Below are 26,457 nucleotides of genomic sequence, written 5' to 3' on the forward strand. Positions count from 1 at the left end.
ATGGCGGCTATTTTGGGCACCACGATCTTGTGCAATTTTGTGCCGAGATCTCACCCCAGAAAAAAACGGGGCACAATCTAACACACTGCCCCAAATTTTGTGTTTTGGAGAGCACCACCCTAAAAAGCATGTATTTTGGGCTCTGTGGTCTTGTGTGGGTCACATGACTCACGTGGGAGCACAGATGGGAAGACATGCACCCCAGTTTTGGGACCCAGCATGTTGGAGGGTATGCTACCCAGTAACAGAGATTAACTTCAGTATCACAACTGCAAGAAACCAAACAAAACTTACTAATCAAGGTTATTTTTCATTTATTTGGAAACAACCCTTGGAGAAGCAGGCCACAACTCTACCTTGGTATTATGGATTAGAGTTCATTACCATGCAATCACCCATATTTTTCAGTGTTTTGTATTTTAGTTAATAATTAGCATTTCTATTCCACCTGGTACAAAGCCAAAACAAATGCTAACACAAACCTAAAAAGCACCAAAAAAAGCAGTAAAATTATTTAAAGCAACGAGCAGCAGCAGCAGACACTGCAAATACAGCAGCAGCCAGTTTCCAAGTGTCATTTGGAAGAATGATTTTCGAACATCCATTACATCAAAACAGCAGGAAGACGACAAAGAGGCTTCCCAGGGGAAAGAATTCCAAATTCTGAGAAGGCTGTTTCCTGTGTGGGCAGGAAAACATGGAGCAACAATCAGTGTGACCGGGCAGACTTAGATTGAACGAGAGAGCCCTTCAGTGATTCTGGGACCAGGCTATTGTATAGTTAATTTATTGTTCCCTAAATCCAAAAGTGGTTCTAGTTTAGAAAATGTACAACAGGTTAGTCCCTCTGTGTGCATACCAATTCCGCAGTGAAGAAATGAAACTACGCCTTTTAGTATTTTAGATTACAATGATTACAGTGATAACAAAAACAAACTTTGAGGCTGCAGATTTAAGAATCTGAAGCAGCAAAGAGACAAACTGTTCTTAATATCAGTTAGTTATTTGACCAAATTCCTTTTGACTTCCTGAAATAAAGAATGGAAGTGAAACAAATTATAAATGCTAAATAAATTTATAAATAAATAAATGCTGAATATTGCAAATTATTTTATACATTGAAGTGACCCAGATTTTTAACACAGTTCTGTAAATAATAATCAGATATTGTTTGGATTGTGGTCTGAGCAGAGCATATAATGGCTTATTATATTGTTTGTGTCATTTATTGTTTTCTTCAGAATGTTGTCTGCATCTCTTTTGATTTGTGAAATGTTGAATTGCAACAAGCAGCGCTGATCTGTTGTTTAAAAATTTAATTGGTGAGATTGCAAAAGATAGTCCCTCACCCGCCAAAAGTGTAGTGATGGTTGACAGCAATCCAGAGGCCTGTGTATTACAGCATAATACTAAAGAAGACGTTTTCAGAAACATGGGGTCCCAATGATTGTGGAGATATGCTAGCATGTGTGATGGTGGAGTCAGGCGGTGCTCCCAGAATGGAGACCTCTAGTGCCACCTCGTCATTGCTCTTTCACTGGAAGCATTGTGCAAAATTCCAGTGGATATATTGCTTTGTGTGTCTGCATAGCCTCCCAAGGAGTCCTCACTACTCTTCAGGATATAATTGTGAGGAGTGAGAGAGGCAATCATGTCACCTGATCATGCCACTTGAGCAGTTTGTATCAGCAGTTGCCGATTCTGGTCAGCATTTTTACTTTGCTTGAAGAAGAAAACTAAATTGTTACCTACAAATCTCATCAGGTTTAATTTTTTTTTAAAAAAAAAAAGACAAAAAGTTAAGTTGAAACTGAATCTTTACTAACTGATTTGGAACAGATGCTACATGTTGAGTCCAAACAGTCAGCCCCCCCCCCCAGTTGTGAAAGGAGAATGGAAAACTATAATCTTGACTGCCTTACATTTTTAACTAACTTCACTCCTGGGAAAGCTTGCACCTTTGAGGTGTTACATTCCACTACTATGGTACCATGAAAAGGAAGAACATGCAAAGAAACGTTTTGTTGGCGTCTGCCAATAATACTGACATTTTCTGCTTCGTACCAAGATTTCCTAAGCATCTCTTGGCACTGCAATAACATCTCCAACACAATATTCATTCGTTTCCTCCTCATACAACCAGCAGGAAGCAACAGGCAGCTCTTGGGAGAAATCCAATCTGTGGGTGACTGATTTTTGTCTTGCCAGATTTGTCTGCTGCTGTTTCGTACCTGGAAGTGACAGAGAATCTGTCATTTCACAAACAGCCTCATTCCCGCCCCCCAGCTTCCTCTCACTTGCTTGGAATAGTTTTTGAGCCAACTTTGGGGATTATAGCTTTAGAGAAAACTAGGCTTTGGAGTGTGCATGTGTCTGTGTATGTAGATTGGGATGATAAAATAATGTAGTGGGAAAATGGAGGCAACTGTTCACAACTGCTTGGTCCTTGGGAAGTACATTTTCCTAAGTATTCATTAGTTCAAACTATGCATTTCGTTAGGACAACCACCTCATTAAATTGCTGGATTGTAAGAATGAACTTCAGTGTGGATCCTCAAACTACCATTATGATCTTACAGGAGGGAGGAAGCTGTTCAAGAACACAAGGACTGCTGTGTTGAGTCAGACCGGTTCTTGCTCAACGTTAGCTTTCTATCAACAATGAGGATGAGATGGAGGAATTCTAGGAAGCAACAGTCAAAGATAGCCTATCTCTGGAAATGAAGACTGCATTTTTGGCAGTCATGGATTATAACCATATATGTTAGGTGGGCAGAATACATCCCAGGGCAGTTCTACAGATGAAACCATGCATGGGTCTAATAAGCATTTCCTTTTGCTGGGTTTTAACTGACCTTGTGCAGCCTCAAGAGTTTTGCTCTGGATTACAGTGGCGGGGAGAGGTCATGCTCTACATTCTGGTAAAATGCATGGAACTTTGCCTTGCTATTTCTTTTAAACCTTTCCAAGAGCCCATTTATCTAAAATAGGTCAGGGCAGTATAAACGAAGTTTTCAAAAGCAAACAGATCTGAAGGCATGACACACTGGTAATGGCGGTCAAAGGTGAATACACAAAACCATTTCTCAAACGGAAAGCACTACCATATTTGTAGCACAAATGTGCATCTTATCTTCATGCTATGCAACCAATAGACCATGTAGATATCTTGGAATCTGACTGTGTTATCTTAAGTGCACACCCTTTGAGGTAGTGACCCAGAACGTGTCCCTCACCTATTGACTTAATGCAAATGAGTATCATGATGGAACTCGTGTTGCATTTCACCAATGCCTTCCTCCTTTCTTCTTCTAACATTAGGGTATTCCTTGTGATGTGGATATTAACCTGTGGCATGGGTTCTATTGGCTGATATGTTCCATGACTGTGGAACTGCTCCACACAGGGCGGGGGGCGGGGTGGTATGTGACTACTCCACTTGGGACATATTTACTGGGCCATTGCCACAAGCTGTCTACCCAGAGGACAGTTTCACTCATACCAAACATGGTCCTAAGGTGGCTTAGGATGAAAAAAGACAGTAGGTCAGAGTTGTGCTTCTGCTTCTGGTAAGCAGCAAGGAAATGAGATAAATCCAAAAAGATGAGTGAATGTGGACATGCCAGTTATGATGCCATCACATTAGAGTTTTACTCATGAATATATAGTCACATTAAAATGAATTTGCAGTAATTATGTTGGGAAGCTTATTGCACTCAGAGCATCCTTCTAGAAACCCTGACATCCCAGCATCTTCCATTTCACTTCCCCACAACTGCTGCCTGTAACACTTCCTGTGTTGTCAAAAAATAGGTGGCTTCTATTTTTGGTTGTCATTGATTCTTGACAGGGCCTTTTCAGTGGTGGTTCCCCATTTGTGGCATGCCCTCCCTGGCGAGTTGTGTTTGTCTCCATCATTATTGACTTTCGGAGGAAGTTGAGCAGGACATTTTGCTTCAGGCAGCAAAATGTCCAGGGCTGCCCCTGCAATTCAGTATAAGGCAGCTTCCAATCTCTGTAACTGAGATAAAATTTACCAAGTAGCTATCAGAAAAGGGAAGTTGAATAACTAATGTGTGTGGGGGGAGATGCCAATAACCGAGTTCCACCCAGTAAACAAGACTTTGTTGGAGATTGCTCTCTGTCATGGCCCTTAGCTACTGGGGCTGGGAAAGATGTCCCAGGCAACTGAGTGTGTGGCCTATTTGATGCCTTATACACACTGGGAGTAAGCCTCACTGAACAGCATGGGATTTATTTCTGAGCAGACATACATTGGGCTCCAGGTGTTAACAAAGTGCCTTTGAATCACTCTTGTGACTCAGCAACAGTCTTGTGTTATTATTGTGGAACCAATATTGGGAGAAATATTTTAAAATTATTATGTTGAATTTTACCATGCATGGCAGAGGCAGGAAATGCAAACTAAATAAGGAAGTGACAAGCACACTTTCAAGCCAGGGCTGCTTATGATAAACCACTCAGGTAGGTTGTCCTCTTTCTCGAACTTGAGCAAACTCCACAAAGCCTTTAAGAGTACAATGAGCAGGGGAAGGAATTCTTCCAGTGAAAAGCAGGCTGCTATCAGAGCTCAGGAACCCATTGTGAGAATCCCTGCCTCGTGCCTTCTCTCGAAGTTAGCACTGGAGACACATCCGCACTACGTGCAGTGGCTCAGCTAGGCTGGGCTGTTGCAATCCTGTTGCAATCGCCACTGGGGAGAAGGAAAAGCTGTTAAGCCCGGCACGCTTACTCACACGCCCCCGTCTTTGGAGGGAGCCTCTTGTCTTCTAAACTTCAATCTGTGGCACCTCTGAATGCAACACCCGCTTTTATTGACACAGCACCAAAGTCTTGAGAAGGGCTTTTGTTTATCTAACATATTGACAGAATGCTGCTGCTGCTGCTGTTAGCAAAGATGCTGAATAAACAATGAAAGGGCAGAGCAGGTTGTAGGCAGGAGGGATGAAGATGATCACAAGCCTGGTGATGCCACAGCAATTCGGTGGGGAATGGGTGGCGGCCCAGGTAGCTGGGAACTCAGGGCTTGTATTGCAGACAGTTATGGGTGAATGGAAGAGACTGTTGCCCAGACTACTGTAGTGGCATTGGCAGGATGCAAGTTATGCCAACATTATGGGGGATGCAGCGGAGAGAACTGCTGCTGTGGGAGAGGGAAGCTGGCTCCTCTGGATTCCCTCCCCCCTTCCCAATAACAGGCACTATTAGCCTGGGGTAATTGACAAGCCTATCTTAGCAAGCAAGTCCTGCTTCATCAATTTCACATCCAAGGGACAGTTTGCATGGTTTCCCACCTTCTTTTCTTTTAAAAATGAATAATACCTGGGTGAATACTTATTTAAAAATGTATCAGATACAGGGGTGCCAACTTGAATAAAATATTGGGGGGCGGGTAAGCCCCCCCCATAATCGATCACATGACACAGTAAATGCACACCAGTTGAATGGCAAAGCTCCTTCTTCAAATATTTTATGGGGGGGCTGCTGAAGACCCCTCGCCCCCTTGGAGTTGGATGGCTTTGAAAGACAAATTCATGGAGGATAAGACAGTGAGGAGATACTAGCCACTATGGCTATGCCCTACCTCCACTACTGGAGGCAGCCAGCCTCCAAATACCATTTTCTGATGATCTCTGTTGCACTGAGGTTCTGCTTGCATCTTTCTCATAAGCATGTGGCTGGCCGATGTGCAAACAGGACACTGGGCTAGATGGGTCTTTCACTTCATCCAGTTCTGGTCTTCTTATGCTCTGGTCATGGTTTTCAGAAGAGTTGTCTGTGTTGCAGGGGAAACAGGGGGAAACGACGAATTTGTTGCTCGCTTCATCAGAGGCATGGAGTGACATCCTCAGCTGCAAGTACAGAGCAAGGGGCCGTCCGTATGCAGCAAGGTCAGAGGGAAATGAAATGTGACAATCCCAATGTATAGAAGGAATGTATGCAAAGAAAGCATACATTATTCCACCGCAGTTGTTATATTGACTCCGCATTAATAAGTTGAGTGTTTCTATCACCTTTCGCTTCTTTAGGAAAGGGTTGCTATGCTTATTTTGCATGCATTCTAGTCCTAATTGAATTGTCACCATCTGTACTTTTTACATTTCATTTCCCCCTGATCGCACTGCTTCCACACCCATGCACACACACCACAGTCTATATACACTGACAACTGAGCATTGCACTTCCTGCCTCATTCAGACAAAGTGGACACTAGACCATGAAGGTTTATGCCATAGTAAAGGTGCTTGTAAGGTGCTGCAAACCTTGCTCTTGCTTTACTGATCATGGGCATTATTCCAATAAGTGTCTGCTAGTGTCACTCCAACCAAAACTGTAGCGCTAACCATGTTTATGGGGGCAATTTTAGATTCTCCAGCATCCAGCTTAAAAACCCTGCAAAACTGGTTTGTCTAGAGACACAACAGCCTCTAGCCAAATAATGGAGCATGACAACAATTCAGTTTCCAGCATGAACCTGTCGACACTGCTGTTCCCAGACACAACAACATTACAAGGAGCACAAAAGCAGGCCCTGACAACATCTGGTTCTCAGAAATTCTCTGTGTGTGTTTCTCCCCGAAGGCTAGAGGAGAGGGCTGAAATCTGTATACGGCCCTGCGGTACAACAGTAGATAGCAAATCTACTGTGGGGCTCAGTCTCTTCATTGATTAATAACTTACAAATCACCATTTCCAGCCGTAGAGCTCAGTGGCTGCCAATCTAAGTCAACATACAAGGTTAACATTGTTTGTTATTTTTAATAAGACTATCAAAATCTTATGAGCAATGAGATACACATGCTTCTTCCCCTCTTCATTTTATCCTCACTGCGACCCTGCAAGGTAGGCCTATCTGACAGTAACAGGGCAAAGGTCACCTAGTAAGCTTCATGATTGACTGGAGGTTTGAACAGTAGCATCTACCAAAACTTGCTCAGTAGCATCTATCATCACACCTGCAGCCCACAAAGCAATTCTTGGTTACCTGCAATTGGCATGTAGCTTAATTTAAATCAGCTTTCTTGGTTTATAGAAGCTTGCTTGTAAGATTGACTTCAAGGAGGGTGTCGTACCATGCAATGAGGGATACCACAAACTTGAATTTATAATCTGCATCAGCAAGGGCTTTAGCTTCAATTCAGGAAGTATTTCCCGATAAACCCTTTAGGCTTGTGTCATCAAGCATCTCTATTAAAGCATCATATATACTTCCGAGATATCTCAGTGGTATCAAAGCATCAATGCGACTTTCCCAACTTGTTTCATTCAATGGCTTAATAGTTATGCCTAAGTCTGATACATGGCCAGTGCAAAGAAATAATTATCGATCTGTTGAATGAAACTGAAGAAACCATTCGCTTCCAGACAACATTTAACAGGCACCATTGGCTACCAAGTTTAAAAGGTGTGCTGTGATCATGGTATCTCCCCTGCCAGGTAAGTATGCTGGATTGGTTGGCCAAACATCACCCCCACTCCATCCTTAATGTAAGGGATTAGGAAAAGAGAAAACAAAAACCGAACATGTCTTAAAATGGAACAAAGATGAGCCCTGTTATTATTTTCCCACAGACATATTTACTCTTTTCCGTGGTTTAGCTAGCTTAGGCCAGCCTAAAGCTGAATCAAAGAGCCAAACAAGAGTGGCACCTTGCAAATGATGCCCGGATCTCTGAATGTTGCACTTTGTTCCTTTTTCAGAATGTTGTCTCCAAGTCATTGTCCTTAAAAATAAGACAGACCATTTTTGGGTGTCCCTTCTTGTGCTGCTTAGTTCAACCTTTAATATAGGCAGAGATTTAGGATGTTTCCAGATGCAGAAAGGCAAGTGAAATGGCAATCGACTTCCCACATTATGAAGAGTATTATGCTTTTTCCTATAAGCTGCCTTGAACGTAACACAAAGCCAAACCATGACTTAGTGTAATTACATAAGCATGAGGGCTCCTGGTGGAGATGGTGGAGGTTCCTGTGCTCCTCCCCCAATTCTCCTGCTGCTAAGCCCAGGGCCGTCTTAAGCATGCCTGGCGCCCTGGTGCGACAGATCCCTCCGGCGCCCCCCCCCATTTTCCGACGCGGTGCCCTGCGCCATCCAGCCCGGCCGCCCCCTGTTGTGACGCCCCTGCACGCGACAGAGGCGGCCCCAGGCCCGCGCGCCTCCGGAGAGCGGCCTGAACAGCTGAGAGGCGCGCATGGGGCGGCCTCCGCTGCACCTCTGGTGGCCTGGCGCCCTGCGCCACCGGACCCAAGCCTAGAGACGGCCCTGGCTAAGCCATGGTTTGGCTTAGCTTGTCTCCTCCAGACAAACCACAAGTTGTAAACTCAAGAACAAACCTTTGCTTCAGGTGAAGCAAAGGGAGAAGACAAACCTTGAGCCCAGGTTTAGCTAAGTCAAGCCATGGTTTTACTGACAGCAGCAGCAGGACCAGAGCAGGAGCAAAGCTGCCACAATGTCCTTTGGGTCAGCATTAGGGCTTTTTTTCAGGGGAGACTCACCGGAACTCAGTTCCAGAACCTCTCAGGTAGGTGTCAGTGGCATCACAACCGGGGGGGGCAGTGCGCCCTGGGTGCCGTGTCTGGCGGGGGGGTGACAAAAAGGCATGCCGTGGGAGCTCGCACCGCCAGCTCGAGCAGCCATCGCACCGCCGCAGCCACATGTGGAGGATCCTCCGTTTATGGCTGCAGCTGCAGGCAGAGGATCCTGGAGCTGGCGGCAAACCACTATGAACAGCGCACGTGTGCTGTCGTACCCATGCGCTGTACATAACAATGCTGCACGTGTTGTACATAGCGGTTTGCCACTCAAGCACTGTACAGTGGGATCCCTCCGTTGCTGCTACAGCCGCATGTAGAGGATCCTCCGTTCACGGCTGCAGCTGCGAGCAGATGATCCTGGCACCGTCCATACGCCGCCGGCAAACTGCTGTGTACAGCGCATGTGCGGTGTTGCTACATACGGCACATGCATCATACATAGCGATACCCCGCCCCGGGTGTCACAACTCCTTTGTCCGCCCCTGGTGGGTGCCATTGCTATTCTAAGAGAAAGAGGGAGGCATTCGTGGTGAGAAAGGGCTCCTTATGTACACCCCACTATGTTTTGCCTGGATGGAATGTGTGCTTGAACTCCGATGGCAACACTTGCTTGAATGGAAGACAGAGAGGGCTGTGTGAGTGAGTGTTGATACTAGCCTGCTGTGCGCAGGTAAAGTTTACATTCATTTCTCCACTCACGTTTGCTTCTGGCCCTGCCCAACACTGTCATGTTGCCCTCGGGAGGTTGTGCAGCCCTCAGGCTGAAAAGGTTTTGCCACCTCTACTTTGGACCACCCCCGGGCTTATAAATATTCCTGGTTAGTGAAATTACTATACACCCAAAGGGTAGGAAGAAATGTTATCTGTCATTTTCACACTCTTTTGTCGCCAGGTGTAAGGCAGGCTACTGAAACTGTTTTGGCAGGTAACAATAATCCATGTGAGGTAATCTGGAGTACCCACCTCGAGAACGTGCGTGCTTTTCAGTGTCCTTGTGTCAGCATCAGGTAACGAAGGTATAATCAAGAGATCAGCCAAGTGCAGCACCCAATTACAGGTTTCCTGAAGAGAAGAGCCAGCCAAGTGCAAGTAGGTGGAGAAACCCACTCTGCGGAGGCCCCACCACATTTCAAAGTGAAGAATGGCCCACATTTGAACCTGAAGCTCAGGTTCAGGTGTCAAGCACAATCATCTATGTGTGAAGCAGGTTCAGTCACTGCTGGTTTTTCCAGAAAGAGCTGGGGGAACCCTCTATAGACCCAGCTGAACTAGATGACTGGGAGCAAGGTTAACTTCCTTTGTTCAGTGAAGTCAAAAGGTTCACAACAATGACAGGCAGTTCTGCTTAGGAATCCCTCAGGCTGCAATCTACAACTGCATCCTCTGATCTCACAGAGATTTACTTCCTTCCCTGTTTTTGGCTAGGCACAGCGCTTCCTTCCTGGTTGTCAAGAGTCCTATTGCTCTGACAGCTGCTGCAACAGTATGAGGTGTCAACTTGGACAGGATGCCAAATTCTGTTGAGAAAAAAAAAGAATTTAAGCATTCAGGAGTCTTTCTGGGCCGCTGGCTAACTAATCTGAAAACTGGCAGGATCTTTCACTATTGAACTTTATCTGTTGGTAAACCAGACAAACTTAAAACTTTGAACCGCAAGAGGTAAAGCTGATTCTCCATTAAGGAGCACAATAATAAATACAAAATAAAAAGCACAATAATAGACAGCATAATAAAATAACAGCCCCCACCCACAGTTTTAACAAGCCATAGATTATTTAATGGCTAAAGACCTGGGTAAAGAGGAATGTTTTTGCCTGGTGCCATTTTTTTGTTGATGATTATTGAATTCTACTGTGTCTGGTTTATTTAAACCAACAGTCTTATTGCAATTTTAATGGTATGCTTTAATGCTTTCTATATGTTGCTATTAATGTAAGTCACATTGGGAACACTATAGTCTTCACATACTTGGAAAATAAATAAATAAATAAATAATAATAATATTTTTTTGCAAAGATCTTTATTATTTCTTACCAAAAGCAAAATACATATTGGAAATACAAAAATTGTTCCCTTTTACATCTTTTTACAACAGATTGTCCAAACAAATTTCTCGAAAACACAAATAATTTAATACCAGATTTAAGTAAACCTTTAAGTAACATGCTCATAGGAATGATTGGAATATACTCTAGGGTTTGGTAGGAAGTCACAGGAGGGTTATACTTACTGTTAAGATGGGAAAATAAGGGGCACTAAAGTTTACAATTTGTTAGTAGTATTGGACATGGTTTTTTCTATTTCGCTTGTATGAGTTTGTTTAAAATAATAATTGCATAAATAACTTTTACTTTCCATCTTAAGTAGCATAGAAATTATCTTAAGTTTGCTGCAACAGAAACAAAGTAAAAAACAACAACAACATTCGCTGCACATATATTCTCTTCTGCTTGTACAGAATTATTCATTTGTTATTACTGTATGTTTATATCCTGCCCTTCCTCCAAGGAGCTCGAGGTGGAGCACACACATCTTCCCCTCTGCATTTTATCCTCACAACCCTGTAAGGTAGGTTAGGCTGAGAGATGGCAGAAGCACACAGTTTTTTCACTTTGTTTACTAAAAATGGTGTATTTGTATATTATCAAGGAATATATATGGTTTTGTATGCTACCTTTTTTATTTCTGTGCTCAGCGTTATCTGTTTAGCTTTAAGCTGCTAAATCAGGGTAGCTTATTAGTACTCTACAGTATTGTCTTAGACAATGTTCTACTGATTTTTAAAATACTTATTGATATGATTTAGAATACATTTTAAGGACGGTTATATTCCTTTTGTTACAAATAAACAGGTGAAGGTGGTGGTGTTCTCTACATAAGGATGCACAGCTGCCCACTCAGGCTTACTCAGACATGCAATTGGAGACCATCTGCAAAAGACTGAGTTTATGCTCCATTTCATTAAAAAGAATATTTTCTTTAGGAGATTGGCAAAAAAAGAGGAATAGATTATTAATCATGTAGATTTTTATGGTGCTTTAAAAAAAATTAGTTGCATGGCAGCAGGCCACAATTTCTTGATATTTATTTAAATTTTACTTTCCCTGAGCTACTTTTGCATTATAGCAAAGGGAACACAGGGGATCTGCTGAGTGGAAAGCTGAGATTTCTAGGACTTTCGAAAGCCAACACTGCCTGATATTTCAGAACACGATAGCCTTGTACATGACTGCATGCCATATTAGCACATTGTCCCATTCATGCCCCATGCCCCATTTTTCAACTTTTGTGTGGAAGATCCTTTGATATGTCAAAACAATAGCACAATAATATCAGGTGTGGAGTTGCACCAGAGCCAATTGCCTCATGGTGCTCTGTAGTCCTGGTATTGGGTCAACACTGTTTCAATGAATGCCTTTCTTCTGCTAGATATTGTTGGGGTGATGATGTGCAAAAGCCACAGGTAGGAGATATGTGGGTACAGAAGGGGCATGATGGAATAGGCCTAAGGGCAGAACTCATATATGCCCTTCTTAAGAGCCACTGCAGAAGAAGCCCCCAAACCTACATGTCTGAAACATGATAGTACTAATTAGCAGGTCTGTACCTATATGATGATTGAAAGATAGTATTTCACCTTAACTGGACATCAATTACTTGGCAGTGTTACCTTTGGCCTCCTATAGATTGCCACAGTAGCATGCAAGAGAACAGTACTTTCAACTGACCACATAGCTTCCAAATAATTAAGAGCACAATTAATGGTCTGAAATATCATCTGCCAAAGGTACAGGCCTACGTCTTGTCCTCAGAAGACTTGGAATGACCTGCTTTGGTCACAGTCAACCCTTTAACATAACATCACATATGTATATGAGAGAGGAAGTCTCTATCTCTGTTACATAAGTGCTTACGAAAGGGAAGCAGTGGGTGGTGAATAAATGGATAGTGCACTCCAGAGGTCTAACAAGCCCAACAGATACCATTTCATTGATGGCAGCATTGTAGAGTTAGAAACTGAAGGAACAGTAACCATTTCTACATAGCAAACTAGATGTTTGAATCTTAATGACGAAGCTGGGGGCTGGAAAAAACAACAAATTTATAAAGTTGGTGTAACAGAACTTGCAGATGGAGCAAGAAAGTGAACTAATTGCTTGAACAATTGGGCAATTGACTGAGAAAGAGCCTATCCAGGCCTTCTCCCAGGTAGACATCCTGAAAAAGTCCAGGTCACTTTACTCCTGTTCTGTTTCCCATCCACCAAGCCTCCAAGGCAGCTGCTGAGAAAGAACAGCTCTCTTCCTTGGAAGCATAGCTCTGAGAGTTGCCTGCTGAGACAGCAGTCAGAATGCTGTACTTGCAATCAGTGCTAGGCCCAAGCATGGGCATAACCAGGATTTAAGGGGCAGGGGCAGAACCGAGTTAACAAAGTGACCAATTGTGTCACAGGTATTTATTTTTATTTACTTGCTTGATTTGGGAGGTAGGAGCAGCTGCAGCCCCCCCTTGTTATACCCATGGGCCCAGGCTAACCATGCCATTCTGAAAGGTTTGCAAAGTTGAACTTTTGACTCCTCCTTTACCCTTTCCTCCAGTTCTACAGGCTTGGGACCCTTGGGCATTCAAGCAAATGTATCCCACAGAACAGAACATTCCCAAAGAAATACCGTACTTATGTGTTTGGGAGTAGATGCCTTCAAATCCAAACTAGTCTTTCAAACCTGAGATTTTCTGCCAACCAAATGATGTGTCCTGATGCTTTTATCATAATACTGGGGTTGTTGTTTTGTATACCACCTTGTTATTTTTTGTATGGAACTGTGATTTATAAATGTATCCCACTGTAAATGGTTTGCTTTTGAGAGCCATTGTTATCTGCGATAGTTGCTGTCATGTTATCGTGGAGGAGTCAAAGGATGTTCACAAATTTATCTGGGCAGCCAATTCTCAGAAGGACAGTCCACAGGGCATTACGGTTTACATTGTTGAAGGCCTTAGTCAGGTCTATAAACACCATATACAGGGGTTGGTTCTGGTCTCTGCATTTTTCTTGAAGCTGTCAAGCGGTGAAAATCATGTCCACTGCCCCACAAGAAGGTTGAAACCCATTTTGGGTTTCAGGATTGAATCTGGGCCCTTCTGCTTACAATGCCAGCTGCTCTACCACAGAGCCATGGGCACTTCTTTGCGCACCTATGCACACTTCTAGGAGAGTAAACCCCACTGAACCCAGTGGAACTTGTTTGCAAGTAAAGATGAATAGGACTGTGCTGTGTTTTTAATAGCTCCATCCAAGCTGAAGGTAGAGTCTGTTTCAGAAATGGGCATTCGTTGCAGATCCTGATTAGTAGGATCTTTTCCAAGCTAAAATGAAAACATTTTCATTTCTCATGGTTGCAGAGCAGTTTCTTAACAATAATGTGCCACTTAAGCTTTCCAAAACATCAGCTATGAAATGAAGAAGCCTCAGGCATCCAAATCCTAGGCACCTTTGCCTGAAAGCTCCTTTGATGCTGATGTAGCTTATGCATAAATTAAGCATCTCTTGGACTGTGAGTACAATTCTATGAACATTTCCTCTGAAGTAAGTGCCACTGCCTTTCTTTCTTTATTAATATTGTTCAAATGCCACCCAACCACAGTGTTCTGTGGGCTGTTCATAAACCAAACACTAAAGTACAACAATAAATTACAGCACTACACAATAAAACCAGTAAACAAACCCCAGCATTAAAAATTCAGCATTTGAGTAAAACACCACAGGGAAATAATCAGAGCCAATTAACCTATAAAAGCAATCTAAAGTTCACCGGAGTCAAAAATTCATGATTTTAAAGCAGGGAAATGGGGAAAGCTACAAAACAGGACTTGCACCCAAGTTTGTTTGGAGTTGCCTCTGGAGCTTATCGTGGGTTTTGTTTTTTGCTTTGTTATCATCCCCGTCTTCAGCTGCTTGCAGAGTATTCTGAGATTTAAGGCAGCTTCTGACCCTGGGATAGAAAGGGTTAAGCTAGGTGGCTGTTCAGGTGAAGTCACCTTTTAGGTACCGTGATGACTGGGTTGAACCTGACGCTTCTCTTCCCGCCGTCCCTAGCATTTGAAACTAAGCACACCGATCTGAACCAGAGGGAGAAAAAAAAAACACAGGAGTGAAGGAAAACCTAGTAGGGATCGCGCAGACAAAGTGTTAACAAGTTCTTGGCGGGAGCTGGCCAAAACATGACGATTTTTGAACGTAAAGGGAGCGGGGCGGAATTGCAAACAAGCAGATTTTTAAGATCTCTCGGAAAGGTCTATTGCAAGCGAGTTTTCCTTTTTAAAAACAATGTCACTGATTCAAAAACAAACACACACACACCGGACCCCCTCCCCGCCTTGAAGGAGACTATCGCGCTCCGAGACGATCGTAAAGCGGCAAGGCAGAAGGCCCGGCACAGGCACAGCTCTGCCCAAAGTGCCCACACCCCCATCCCGGCAAGTTTGCTAAAGAAAGAGATCCTTTCGGCAGCAGGTATGTTAAGGAAGCGAGGTTTTGAGCCCCCTGCCCCCGATCTCCGACAGCCTCCAGCCTAATGTGCGGGCTCAGAAGCAAGAGGCAGCGAGTTCCACGGGACTGCCTCTCTCCAGCCGCTGAGCGTAGGACAGCCCGATCCCGGCACAGGCTTCCTCGGAAGGAAGCCGGTGCCAACGGGATGCACTTCCAAATACGTAGGCAGCCTCTCTCTTTCTCTCTCGCCCCCTCCCACTTTTCCCCTGCCTGGAAGCCTTAGGCTGGGGAAGGACACCGGAGGGTGCGGAGAGAGCCCTGCGAGGCGGAGGAAGGAAAATCACGTGAAAGTCAGCCCATCACACCTCCTCCCCCGCCCCTCCTCCGGATCCATGTGCCGTGAAACAGCAGCAGCTCCGGAGTCCTCCTTAAAGGACGCGATTGCCGGGTATGGGAGAGGCGCCGGTGGGAGGGATTTCTCAGAAAGCTACATAGGACAGGACTGAAATCCCATTCAGCCAAGTCCACTGAAATCAGGTGGCATCAAGCCAGGGACAAACTGCCTCTATTTCCCGCGGAAAGAGATAATTAATTTTTTTTAAAAAAAATTCCTCCCCAGCACTCTGCGTAAAGTTACCCCTTTGGGACTCTGCTTGCTGGAAATAATGGAGTATTTCTACCCCATTACCTTTTGCCTAAAGTTGCCCCTTTCGAACTTTGCGCGTGTCGTACCACCCCTTCTATTTCCCACTTGGTATCACCAGCGCCCCCTCCTCTCACATTTCCCACTTGGTATATCCAGCGCGTCCCACCCACCGACCCCGTTCCGCGCGCGTATCTATCCCTGCCCGGTTCTTCCAACCCGGCCAGAGCTCTTAAGCGGGTAACCAGATATTCAAAAACAATACGTCAGCCCACAATGCCCTGCACCGGAGTCCAGGCATTACCTCATCCCACAATGCCCCGCGAACCAAAGAGGGGGAAAAAATGGAAAGAGGGCTGGGAAGCTTCTGAAGGGGGTGGGGTGGCCATGGAGATGGGCTGCTCTGCAACAGGCTGGGCCCGGCCGCCCTCCTCCCCCCTCCCCGCGTGAGAGGCGGCTGCAGCCAATGGGAAGGCCCCGGGGTGACATCATGGGCTATTTTTAGTGGGTTACTGCTCGCTGATAAGTGTTGGGCTCCACGCTGGGAAAGAGCTCAGAGTGGGGCTGAGTGCGCGGCAGAGGAGGAGGAGGAGGCGGCGGCTTAAAGCGGCAGCGCGCCCAGCAAAGCGGCACCGGGAAAGACACCCGTGAAAGCGGCAGCAGAGACCGGGCCGGTTCGTGACGCGGAGCGCTCGAAAAACCCTCCCGTTGCTCCCCAAGGGAAGGGCGAGCGCACAGAGAGGCTCGCTTGGGCTTCGCGGTTGGGATCGCCTGGCTGGGATCTTGCCCGGACGTGTTTGATCGGCCGCCGCCGCCGCAAGCGGAGCGACAGGTCTCCGGAGCCTGGGTCCCCGGAGGAGAGCCGGTCGTGCGGGAGTCCTGGGACGCCCTTCTTGCCGCAGCTTGTTAATCGGAGACCGAAGTGGAGATCTAACGAAGTTGCAGCAACTTTTCCCCCCACTGAAAAAGAAAACTCTTCGGGGCGAGTCAGTGACTGAGGGCCACTTCGGTATTGGTGGGAAAAGAGACTGGGAAAGGAGGAAAAGCGGAGAGGACGCGAAACAAGTGTGTTTGAAAACTCGCGAACACTCCGGCGCAGCATAGGACCCTCCCACGAGGAGGAGGGAGACATCGAGGAGTCGCGGGGGGGAAAGGAGGACTTTTCCAAAGTTGTGAGACTCGCGAACCTTCATCCCCCCCCTCCAATTCGGAGCGATAAGAAGCCACGTTTTAACTCCTGGGATTCCTTGGCCGGGAGTGGGAATTCCGCACTTCGATAAAGAACTTTATTCCTCTCTTTTTGGCGAGTTGTTTTTCTGGAGCTCAGCACTCGCCGAACCTTGTTCTTAGCTGAGAAAGCCTCCGCTTGTCAAATCCAGACCTCCTTTTCGGAGTTTGGGGGCGGAAAACGGGGACAGGCGAGCCAATGACTTGTGGCAAAAAAGCCAGACTTTAATTCATCACCTCGCTGTGTTACCCTCACGGAAAAGCTGTTTGAAAAGTTTTTGTTTGTTTTTTTAGAGGGGGGAAAGGGTGGTGTACGCTGTGGCACAGCTTCCTCTCCTTGTTTGTTTGCTTGCTTGTCCTAAGTAGGACCAACTTGTGGACTGTATTCTATGACTGCAAAGATGGAACCTACATTCTACGATGATGCCATCAATACGACGTTCGTGCAGCCAGAGAGTGGTACTTACGGATTTAATAACCCCAAGGTGCTGAAGCAGAACATGACTCTCAACCTGGCTGACCCTTCCAGTAACTTGAAGCCCCACCTGAGGAACAAGAATGCCGATATCCTGACTTCCCCAGATGTGGGCCTTCTCAAGCTGGCCTCTCCTGAACTGGAAAGGCTGATCATCCAGTCTGGCAATGGGCTGATCACCACCACGCCGACCCCAACCCAGTTCCTCTGCCCAAAAAATGTCACGGATGAGCAGGAAGGGTTTGCCGAAGGGTTTGTCAGGGCGCTGGCAGAGCTGCACAACCAGAACACCATGCCCCCCAGCGTCACCACCGCTGCCCAGCCTTCAAACACCGGCATGACCCCCGTCTCTTCCATGGCTGGAAACAACAGCTTCAGTGCCAACTTGCACAGTGAGCCTCCGGTCTACGCCAACCTCAGCAACTTCAACCCCAACGCACTCAACACGGCACCAAGCTACAATGCGAGCAGCTTGAGCTACCCTCCACAACATCACCTGAACCCCCAGATGCCTGTGCAGCATCCTCGGCTTCAGGCTCTGAAAGAAGAGCCTCAGACTGTCCCAGAAATGCCCGGGGAGACTCCTCCCCTGTCGCCTATCGACATGGAATCCCAGGAGAGGATCAAGGCAGAGAGGAAGCGCATGAGAAACCGAATTGCGGCTTCCAAGTGCCGGAAAAGGAAGTTGGAGCGCATTGCCAGGTTGGAGGAAAAAGTCAAAACTTTGAAAGCCCAGAACTCGGAGCTGGCATCCACTGCCAATATGCTGCGAGAGCAGGTTGCACAGCTGAAGCAGAAGGTCATGAATCACGTCAACAGTGGGTGCCAGCTAATGCTCACACAGCAGTTGCAAACTTTTTGAAGAGACTGGAAAGTAACTTGTGTGGTGGGGCAAAACTAAGCAAAAAAAAAAAGAAGAAGGAAGTTGGGAGGTGGAAAGCTTCACTTGGGGGGCGGGCGGGAAGGAAAGGCTGAAAGGCATTGATTCCAGAGAGTGCCCCCCTCTTCCCCCAAAGCATGTGTGGAGAGAGACTGGTGTGCCTTTTGGTTTGAGGTGGTGGCAAACCAGTTGACAGTCCAGCTCCGCAAGAGGGCTGTTCTTTTCAGACAAGGCATGAAGAAGCCTTGTGTTACCTTTTTCTTTTAACATTGACCAAGACCTGCATGGACCTAACATTCAACGATCATTCAGTATTAAAGGTTAAACTGCAGTAGACACTGTAGATTTGCTTTCTCTAGTACTCCTTTAAAAAAAATGGGGAGGGAGTTTGTGGGAGGCTAACAGAAGCTGAACTATACTGCCTGCCTTCAAGTCGAGTTGTGTATGTACATATATATTTTTTATTTTATGACAGCTGATTAATGTCAATAAAACTACTTCATGACTTTGTAAGTTATTTTTATGTTCATTTGGGTTCTGCCCAGTATTGTTTGTAAATAAGAGATTTTTTTAGCAAACTTCTGAGTTTTTTTCCATTTGTAATAAAGTATATAATTTTTTAAATGTTTTTTTTGTTCTGAACAAGAAATGCATAAAGGGTTGGTATGTTTTTTTAAAAAAACCATCAATAATATGTCACCCACTTTCTTTGATTAGTACCATTAAGACAGGCATATACAGAATGAACTTATGGCTATATGTTAAACTCTTGTTAACTAGTGGCTGTAAAGAGGGGAGGGGGAGGCCAGCACTTCTATAACAGTGCAATCCTGTCCATGCCTATTCAGAAGTAAGTCCCATTGAGTCCAGTGGGACTTGTTCTCAGAGCTACATCCATAACAGGATTGCAGCTTCAGCAACAACAAAAATGTCTTTTGGCATTCCTGATTTTAAGGTGTCATAAGATTGTTTCGTCTATTAACTGGAGGGCACATAAATGACCCCCTGTTTTGGAAAGAAACATAGATCCTGCCTGTTTGATCAATTTAACTTGCAGTCTGTATGGTCTACAAGGAACTAGTGAAGTAAAATGGGATGGGCAAGAGTAGAGTTCTGTTGCATCCACTGCTCTGCACCATGAGTTATCAAATATAACTGGTCATTCCCAATTTATGTGTGCAAGTTAAGCAAATATTCTTTGCCTGAAGACAAGGAAAAGTTTTCAAAAAGGGAATTTGGCAATTTGTCACCATGTTTTTGTTATCTAAAAGAGTCTCTGTTCATGAGTATTTATTGCTATGCCTGTTGTCCAATAAAGTCATTCTATTACTCTTTCAACAGATTTGAATTCCTTTCCCCTCTTATGACTTTGTTTCACCAGAAACCTATTCCATGATAGGCAAATGGTCGGGGGGGGGGGGGGGGAATGTGTTATGAAATTTGAGCCATAAAATGCACAGGCATTTTGGGAAGAAAGACACATTAAGATTATTGCTGTTAAGTTTTGTTTTCCAATTGAAGATCTTCATATAAAGCAAAAGGAGGAATAATGTGATCCTCAGTCCGCTGAAATTACTTTGTCCGCTGACTTACTTTTGAACATATATGCCTAAGAATGTATCTTAAGGTTGCTATCCTATGATGGAACTGTGTTTTAACTTAGTGGGATGGTCAAGCTGCACGTCCCAGTTGTTTCTCCGGGGAATGCAAAGAACAGTGTCCTCTAGCTAGGTTTATTTGGAAGCAAGTCCCACCCAAGTTGCAGTCCTACGGAAACTTGCTAGAGAGCAAGGGTTTTCGAACTTGGAACTCGTTTCTAAGTAAACATGTTTAGGTACATGAAGTCTGTTCAACAAGACACTTGAGTAATGCACAGATTTAGCGTATTTCTAAACACATTTGTTTGGAAGGCAGTCCCATTTATTACAAAGGGACATCCTATGTAGTAAACATGGGATTGTAATCTTAAAATGCACCTTTATCCACAATCACTTAATGGTACCACTAAATGTGACAGGACTTCTCCGAGTAACCATCAGACTGGGCTGTCAAAAATATTTAGCTGAGACCAAGTGTTACTGCATTTTTGGGGACTTACTAAGAAAACTCAAAAGGCAAAATGTTTTCTTAGGTTCTTCAGATTTGCAGGAGAACCTTTCCCTTGGCTGAGGAGAACATCCTTTGCATGCAGTATGTCCTGCATTAAATCTCAGCATAAGATTAGTGAACAAGATCTCTTGTCTGAAATGTTGGAGAGCTGCTGTCTGTTAAGTAGACAATGGACCACGTGCAAGGTCTAGCTCTGCAGTTTCCTATATTCCTAACTTTCCTCAATATTGATCTGTATAACTTACACTTCAAAATTCTAAAGCTATTTTTGAATCCAATTACTTTTAATCTTATTAAACCCCCCACCCCAAGCCCTCTTTAAAACTCAAGACATTAGCAGGGAAGAGGTATTTCAGCAGTGCCAGAGATTGAGTCTTGGGAGTTACCAATTCTTGACTACTAAAGAAAAGAAGCAGGTTATGTCTGTCTTATGAATGGAAACAACCAGGCCTATGTTCAGAGTTGCAACCTTTCTTTGTTTTTTAGAAGGTGGGGACAAGATTTGTTTGATTTTACTTCCTGACAAACAGAAGTTCAATGGGTGTAACTCTTCCTTGAAAGTAGGAATATTTCCTTGCCTGTCTGTCAGCTGTTCAATGTATAGAAGGTCCTTAAGAACAAAAGGTGACAACTCTAGCTGAAACAATATGGCCTGCAAAAAATCAAAATTATTTTCTTTAAAAAGTTTCCTCAGTGAATAACAACTCACAAGGGGTTCACTTAGAAATAAATGCTATTTACTTCAAACGTACTAGTGGGGTTGGAGAACTGGGGGGGGGGGAACCGACATCTGGAAACCAATGCACCTTTTTGGTTTCAGATAGTACATCGGTGGACAAGTCTGACCAAACTACCAGTAAGCCTCTTAGAGCAAAACATACACCAGGAGGCTTAGTTTGGTCGGAATTGAGTTTACACTTCCAGAGTTAATGCTAAAGACATTACTTCTGGTAAATGAGCCATCATAGCCATTAGAAGAAGGCCATGGAAATTTGTGTCCCGGGCTTTCTAGACTCTACCCATGTACTATCCAAAACCCAAGGAGTGCATTGGTTGCCAAATGTAAAATCTATTCACATTATTTTCAGCTCTCTAACCCCACTATAGGGATGCGGGTGGCGCTGTGGTCTAAACCACTGAGCCTAGGGCTTGCCGATCAGAAGGCCGGCGGTTCAAATCCCCACGAAGGAGTGAGCTCTCGTTGCTCGGTCCCTGCTCCTGCCAACCTAGCAGTTCGAAAGCATGTCAAAGTGCAAGTAGATAAATAGGTATCGCTCCGGCGGGAAGGTAAACGGTGTTTCCGTGCGCTGCTCTGGTTCGCCAGAAGTGGCTTAGTCATGCTGGCCACATGACCCAGAAAGGTGCATGCGGATAAACGCCGGCTCTCTCGGCCAGTAAAGCAAGATGACCTCAGAGTTGTCCGTGACTGGACTTAACAGTTAAAGGTAAAGGGGGTCCCTTTACCTTTACCCCCACTATAATTCTGTAATGCCTTCAACATTGGGATGAGGGGGGTAGCAAATAAACATTCTTATTTCATATAGGCTTCACCCGCTGGATTTCTGCCTGTTGTGCAACTGCTAGAAAAGAAGCTTGCTGCCAAAGTTCTGAAGAGTTCAAAGCTATTTTCCTCCTACTCTTGGGAGCCCAGTGTCCCTAAGTGGCATAATGAAGCAATAATGTTTTGGGGTGAGTGGGTTTGAGCTTGTTCAAATTCTTATATTCTGCCATCCTTGCGTAAAATAGAATATATTAATAGTGGATACAGACTTTGCCTTTCTGTTTCCAACTCGTACATACTGGCAGGTATAATGTTGGGGCGTATTATTTGCTTACTGCTAAGCAGATGTATACGTTTGTATCAATAGTTACCAAACAAAGAGTTACTGGGAGGATCACAGACTGCTTTGCTAAGTGTACATAGTGCTGACATAGGCAACCCGGAAGGTAGATGATTTTGACCATATGTGGAAGAAGGCGGCAGGGGAGTTGCACAGCATGGCTGGGTGTGGCTTTGCAGCTACTTAGCAAGAGCCAGCTAGCAAAATAAGTCCGGCTACCTGGGGAGGTAAAAGGTGTAACTCTCACTGCAGAGATCTATTGTGAAAGAGTTCTAAAGCTTTCATGCTGCTCCGGAACCGCTCTGTATACATTTGGCACACCCAGAAGCTGAGCATCTTCTTGCCATAACACCCCCCCATTTTGAAGGCTTTTGGACTCTTAGTTTTGGACTCTTAGTGTTGCTGCAGTCGGTTTTTAAGAGCCTTACCCATGTGAAAAAACAGAATCTCCACACAAGTCTAAAGGAGGAATTCCTAAACGTACCACGATCTTCTCTAACACCCCCCCCCCCAAAAAAAACAACATTGCTAGGGTGTCTCCAAATGTAACAACTAATAATGTGCCAGCCCACTTACTGGTCTTGAAGTCCAGGAACAAAAGAGACCCGTTTGGCAGGGAAGGGCTTTATTTCTAGCAAGCCGCCTCCGACTTTGACTGTATGACAGACAGAAATCCAGTAGATAAAGTCCCAGCATTGAGAGGCAGCGATTGCAACACTTTATGGGTTGAATTTCTGCCTGTCATGCAGCTGTGTCACAGTTGCCAGCAATGGTTAGTGTAGCTTAAATAAAGAGTGGTTAGTAATACTGTAATAATTAATTAATTAAAAAAATTTTAAAAAAATTTATTTGTACCCCACCTTCCCCAGCCAGAGCCGGGCTCAGGGTGGCTATCATCATAAAACTAACACAGTATACAAAGAACATAAAAACAGGCAACCAATTAAAATACATCTTGAAGTTAGTTCAGAGCAAATTAAAATCTGGACAGGTGGTTAATATTCTCCAGTGCCAACTGTTACCACTGGTCTTATAAAGGACCTGTGAGCAGGCTAGGAGGCCCCTTTAATGCTTGTTCTTATACAGAAAGAGAAGAATCAGACTGAACCCCGACCAAAGGCCTGGCGGAACAGCTTCATCTTGCAGGCCCTGCAGAAAGATGTCGAATCCCGCAGGGCCCTGGTCTCTTGTGAGAGAGTGTTCCATCAGGCCGGGGCCATGGTTGAAAAGTAGCATTATCCTCAATGAAATTTGCCCAATTCCATTTAGAACAGAAATTTTAAAATCCCACTTTTAGCATCATTGTATAGGAATTTGAGTGACCTGAAACAACATTGTTAGCAAAGAAACAAGCAGCACAGAACTGATGAATGCACATGAAATTAAGTACTTTGCACAGGGTAGCCATGTGGCAAGTGCCCCCTAAAAAGTAGCTGTCTCGTGAGAACCCAACACAGCCAGTCAGTCAACACAGCAACGTGTCTAACAATCATCCAAAGAAGACAGGTAATCCTCGTTTTATAAATAAAATGATAAGTAGCACATCAGACAAGTGGGACAGTAAGCAGGCATTGAGAAAAATGCCACTGGGATCCCGTGATAGTTGTATACCATTCTGGATATCGTAATGTCAACTGTACAGTCCCCTATCAGTCAGAAAGCATTTTGTATTTTGTATTTAGTTATCACACATCTGAATTGCTTTTCAACCTAGCGCTCAAAGTCCACAATACTTATATATAATTGCAAAGTATCAAAGCAGAAAACTGCTCCAAATGTTTATCCCATAGGCATCTACAAATTTGGTACGCTAGGCTGGGAAGCAAGCTTTTGCTTCCAACCCAATCCATGTACAAAGACTGATACGAAAGGATCAGGGGCAGGTTTCCACCCCCCCCCCTCAGTATTTGCATATTTTGAGACCTGTTTGCCAAAGGGAGTTTCTTTAGCTACCTCCTGCACCCAGGGGTGCTTTCTGGAGAGATCCTTCATACCCTGCAGGGAGTTTCTACCAAACAGAAACAAATCCTAGCCCTAACATTCCAAGAAACTGACTTCTCCTTGACCCATTATGCTTCCAGTTTGCTGCACAGTTTTCATACTGAAAGTGGTCAGGTTTTAGAAAGAAAAGCACCTATTCTTCCAGAAGACAACCCTTGTGCTTCCAAGTGGGACAGTGGTCACAGCTTAATGGTGCAACGGACACTTTTCAAAGTCCCTAATGCCCAATCCTTGATAAACACCACCTGGGAGAATTTGTATGGGCATGCCTTGCTTTATTCTTAACAGCAGCCCTGCAGTGTAGATTACGCTAGCAACGAATAGCACATCCAAAGTCATCCAGAAAGCTCCAGTGCTGAGTGGGGATCTGAAATGATGTCCGCCCCGACCCAAGCTCAATGCCACACCTCAATATTGGTTCTGGGTTAGGGAGAACCATTGTCAGTTAGAGTGGATGGTTGTAGGCTAGGGGGACTATGGCTTAGTCCCAGTACAGTCATACCTCATGATACATCCGCTTCATGTGGCGTCTTTTCAGGTTACGGATGCGCTGAACCCGGAAGTCCTGGAACAGTTTACTTCTGGGTTTGGTGCGCCTGTAACCCGTATGCATGGGCAGAAGCGCCTAAACACGCTTTGTGCATGCACAGAAGCACCGCATTGCATCACGCACATGTGCAGGTGTGGCACTTTTCATGCTGTGAACAGGCCGCTGGTTCGCAACATGAGGTACCACTGTATAAGGAAGTCTTGGCCAACCTGATGCTCTTAAGACTTTTCAGTCTAGGGCAGGCATAGGCAAACTCGGCCCTCCAGCTGTTTTGGGACTACAACTCCCATCATCCCTAGCTAACAGGACCAGAGGTCAGGGATGATGGGAATTGTAGTCTCAAAATATATGGAGGGTCGAGTTTGGGGATGTCTAGTCTAGGGCTCCCACCAGTCCCAGAATGCACTGCTGGAGCAGATGGGAGTTGTAGTTCAAAACAACCAGAAAGCACCAGGCTGGCTAAGCTAGCACAAGGCAACTCCTTATTCTGTTTTGTAATTTTCGCTTTAACCAGGAATGTAGGCAGCTGCCATCTGGACATGATGTGAAAGCCAACACTGAAGCACATGGGCTGTTTTGGGCTGTTCTGTTTACACTTGCAGCATATCAGTGGAAATTTCCGCACGATGGCTCTGTTCCATCAGCCACTCAAGACGTGATTTTTATCAGAGGCCACCATAACCGGGCACTGGCGTTTACCTTATTTATTTGAAACATTTTTATACCACCCTTTTAAAAAAAAACCAGAGTGCTTTGTTAACATTTGACAATAAAACCAGTCCATTAAAACCCAAGAAATGCAGTTGAAACAGCAACATCCACAGTAACCAGACAATTCAAAATGGCATGTTCTCAGGATGCACCAAGAACTCAACAGAGCCGGCGCCACCTCGTTTCAATGCTGCAGAAATTGTTCCACAAACTAGAAAAGGCCCTGCCCCTGTGTCCTGAACCCATGACCTACCTGGCAGCAAGACAGTGTTCCGTGTCCAAAGCTGAAAGTCTGAGGGTCGATCCACACACATGAAGCCCAGAGTCCAAAGGTCAGAAACTGAGGTTCAGGGTCAGTCCAAGTAGCCCAGTCTGAAGTCCAGCAGTCAGGATACAGGCCAGAGTCAAATCCAAAACACAATCCCATAGAGGCCCCGAAGCACCAAAGTCCCTCAACATGGACAACTGAGTAGACATAGCACCTCAGCTCTGCTTCCCTCTTTGTATGCTGATTGCAGCACCTGGGCTTGATGAGGCTTGTGACCCTCACCTGTTCTGAGCCTACTCCAGATGAGGAATCACATAGCGAGCCCCACCTGGCCAGCTAGGGAGCTGGGCTGTGGGTTATTGCCTGCCCCAGCCTCCTAGAGAGTCTCTTCTGCTGCTTCCTACGCTTCAGAGCCTGCCTTGTTTGTGGAGACAGGGCCCCCTCTGGCTCCAGTGATGGGTCCTGGTGCTCTGGTTCCTGTGCATTGACCCCCACCACCTCACCATCCTCCATCACTCAGCGAGTATCTCCTACACACCATCCTCAGCTTCCCCATTCCCAACATACCCCGGTGTGTCCCAATCCCAGCTACACCCCTTGCTGGGATCGTCTTCCTCCTCCCAGTTCATGACACCCTGGTTGCCACCAGAGGGAATTCTTCAGGCTGTAGCACCACCAGGATGGCCTCTTTGGTTGTAGCCCCTCG

At 45.1% G+C, this 26,457-nt stretch overlaps 2 protein-coding genes across 3 annotated transcripts in view; one reads left to right on the top strand and one right to left on the bottom strand.

Moving 5' to 3' along the window:
* Positions 1-297: 297 nt before the first annotated feature.
* Positions 298-26,457, bottom strand: part of LOC148685042 (uncharacterized) — a 63,439-nt gene continuing 37,279 nt past the window's right edge. Inside the window, exons 5-8 of one of the 2 annotated variants that reach the window (XM_088673996.1) lie at positions 9,520-10,073; positions 5,606-5,873; positions 2,049-2,231; positions 456-679 (exon numbers count right to left, since the gene is read on the bottom strand). In XM_088673996.1, the coding sequence (XP_088530122.1) occupies positions 2,074-2,231; positions 5,606-5,873; positions 9,520-9,708 (615 nt within the window). In that variant the 5' untranslated portion in view covers positions 9,709-10,073 and the 3' untranslated portion in view covers positions 456-679; positions 2,049-2,073. Of the gene's footprint in view, positions 2,232-5,605; positions 5,874-9,519; positions 10,074-26,457 lie in introns of both variants that reach the window. The other variant, XM_088673997.1, reaches the window with a different exon arrangement.
* On the top strand, positions 15,883-19,609 carry JUN (Jun proto-oncogene, AP-1 transcription factor subunit). The gene has a single exon (XM_035123514.3). The coding sequence runs from the start codon at positions 17,306-17,308 to the stop codon at positions 18,251-18,253; it is 948 nt and encodes a 315-aa protein (XP_034979405.1). The 5' UTR covers positions 15,883-17,305; the 3' UTR covers positions 18,254-19,609.

Source organism: Zootoca vivipara, chromosome 7 (genome assembly GCF_965207765.1).
Source record: "Zootoca vivipara chromosome 7, rZooViv2.hap1.1, whole genome shotgun sequence".
NCBI classification, from domain to species: domain Eukaryota; kingdom Metazoa; phylum Chordata; class Lepidosauria; order Squamata; family Lacertidae; genus Zootoca; species Zootoca vivipara.

Coding starts and splice junctions, on each gene's coding strand:
- JUN (XM_035123514.3), top strand. CDS start 17,306: ATGACTGCAAAGATGGAACCTACATTCTACGATGATGCCATCAATACG.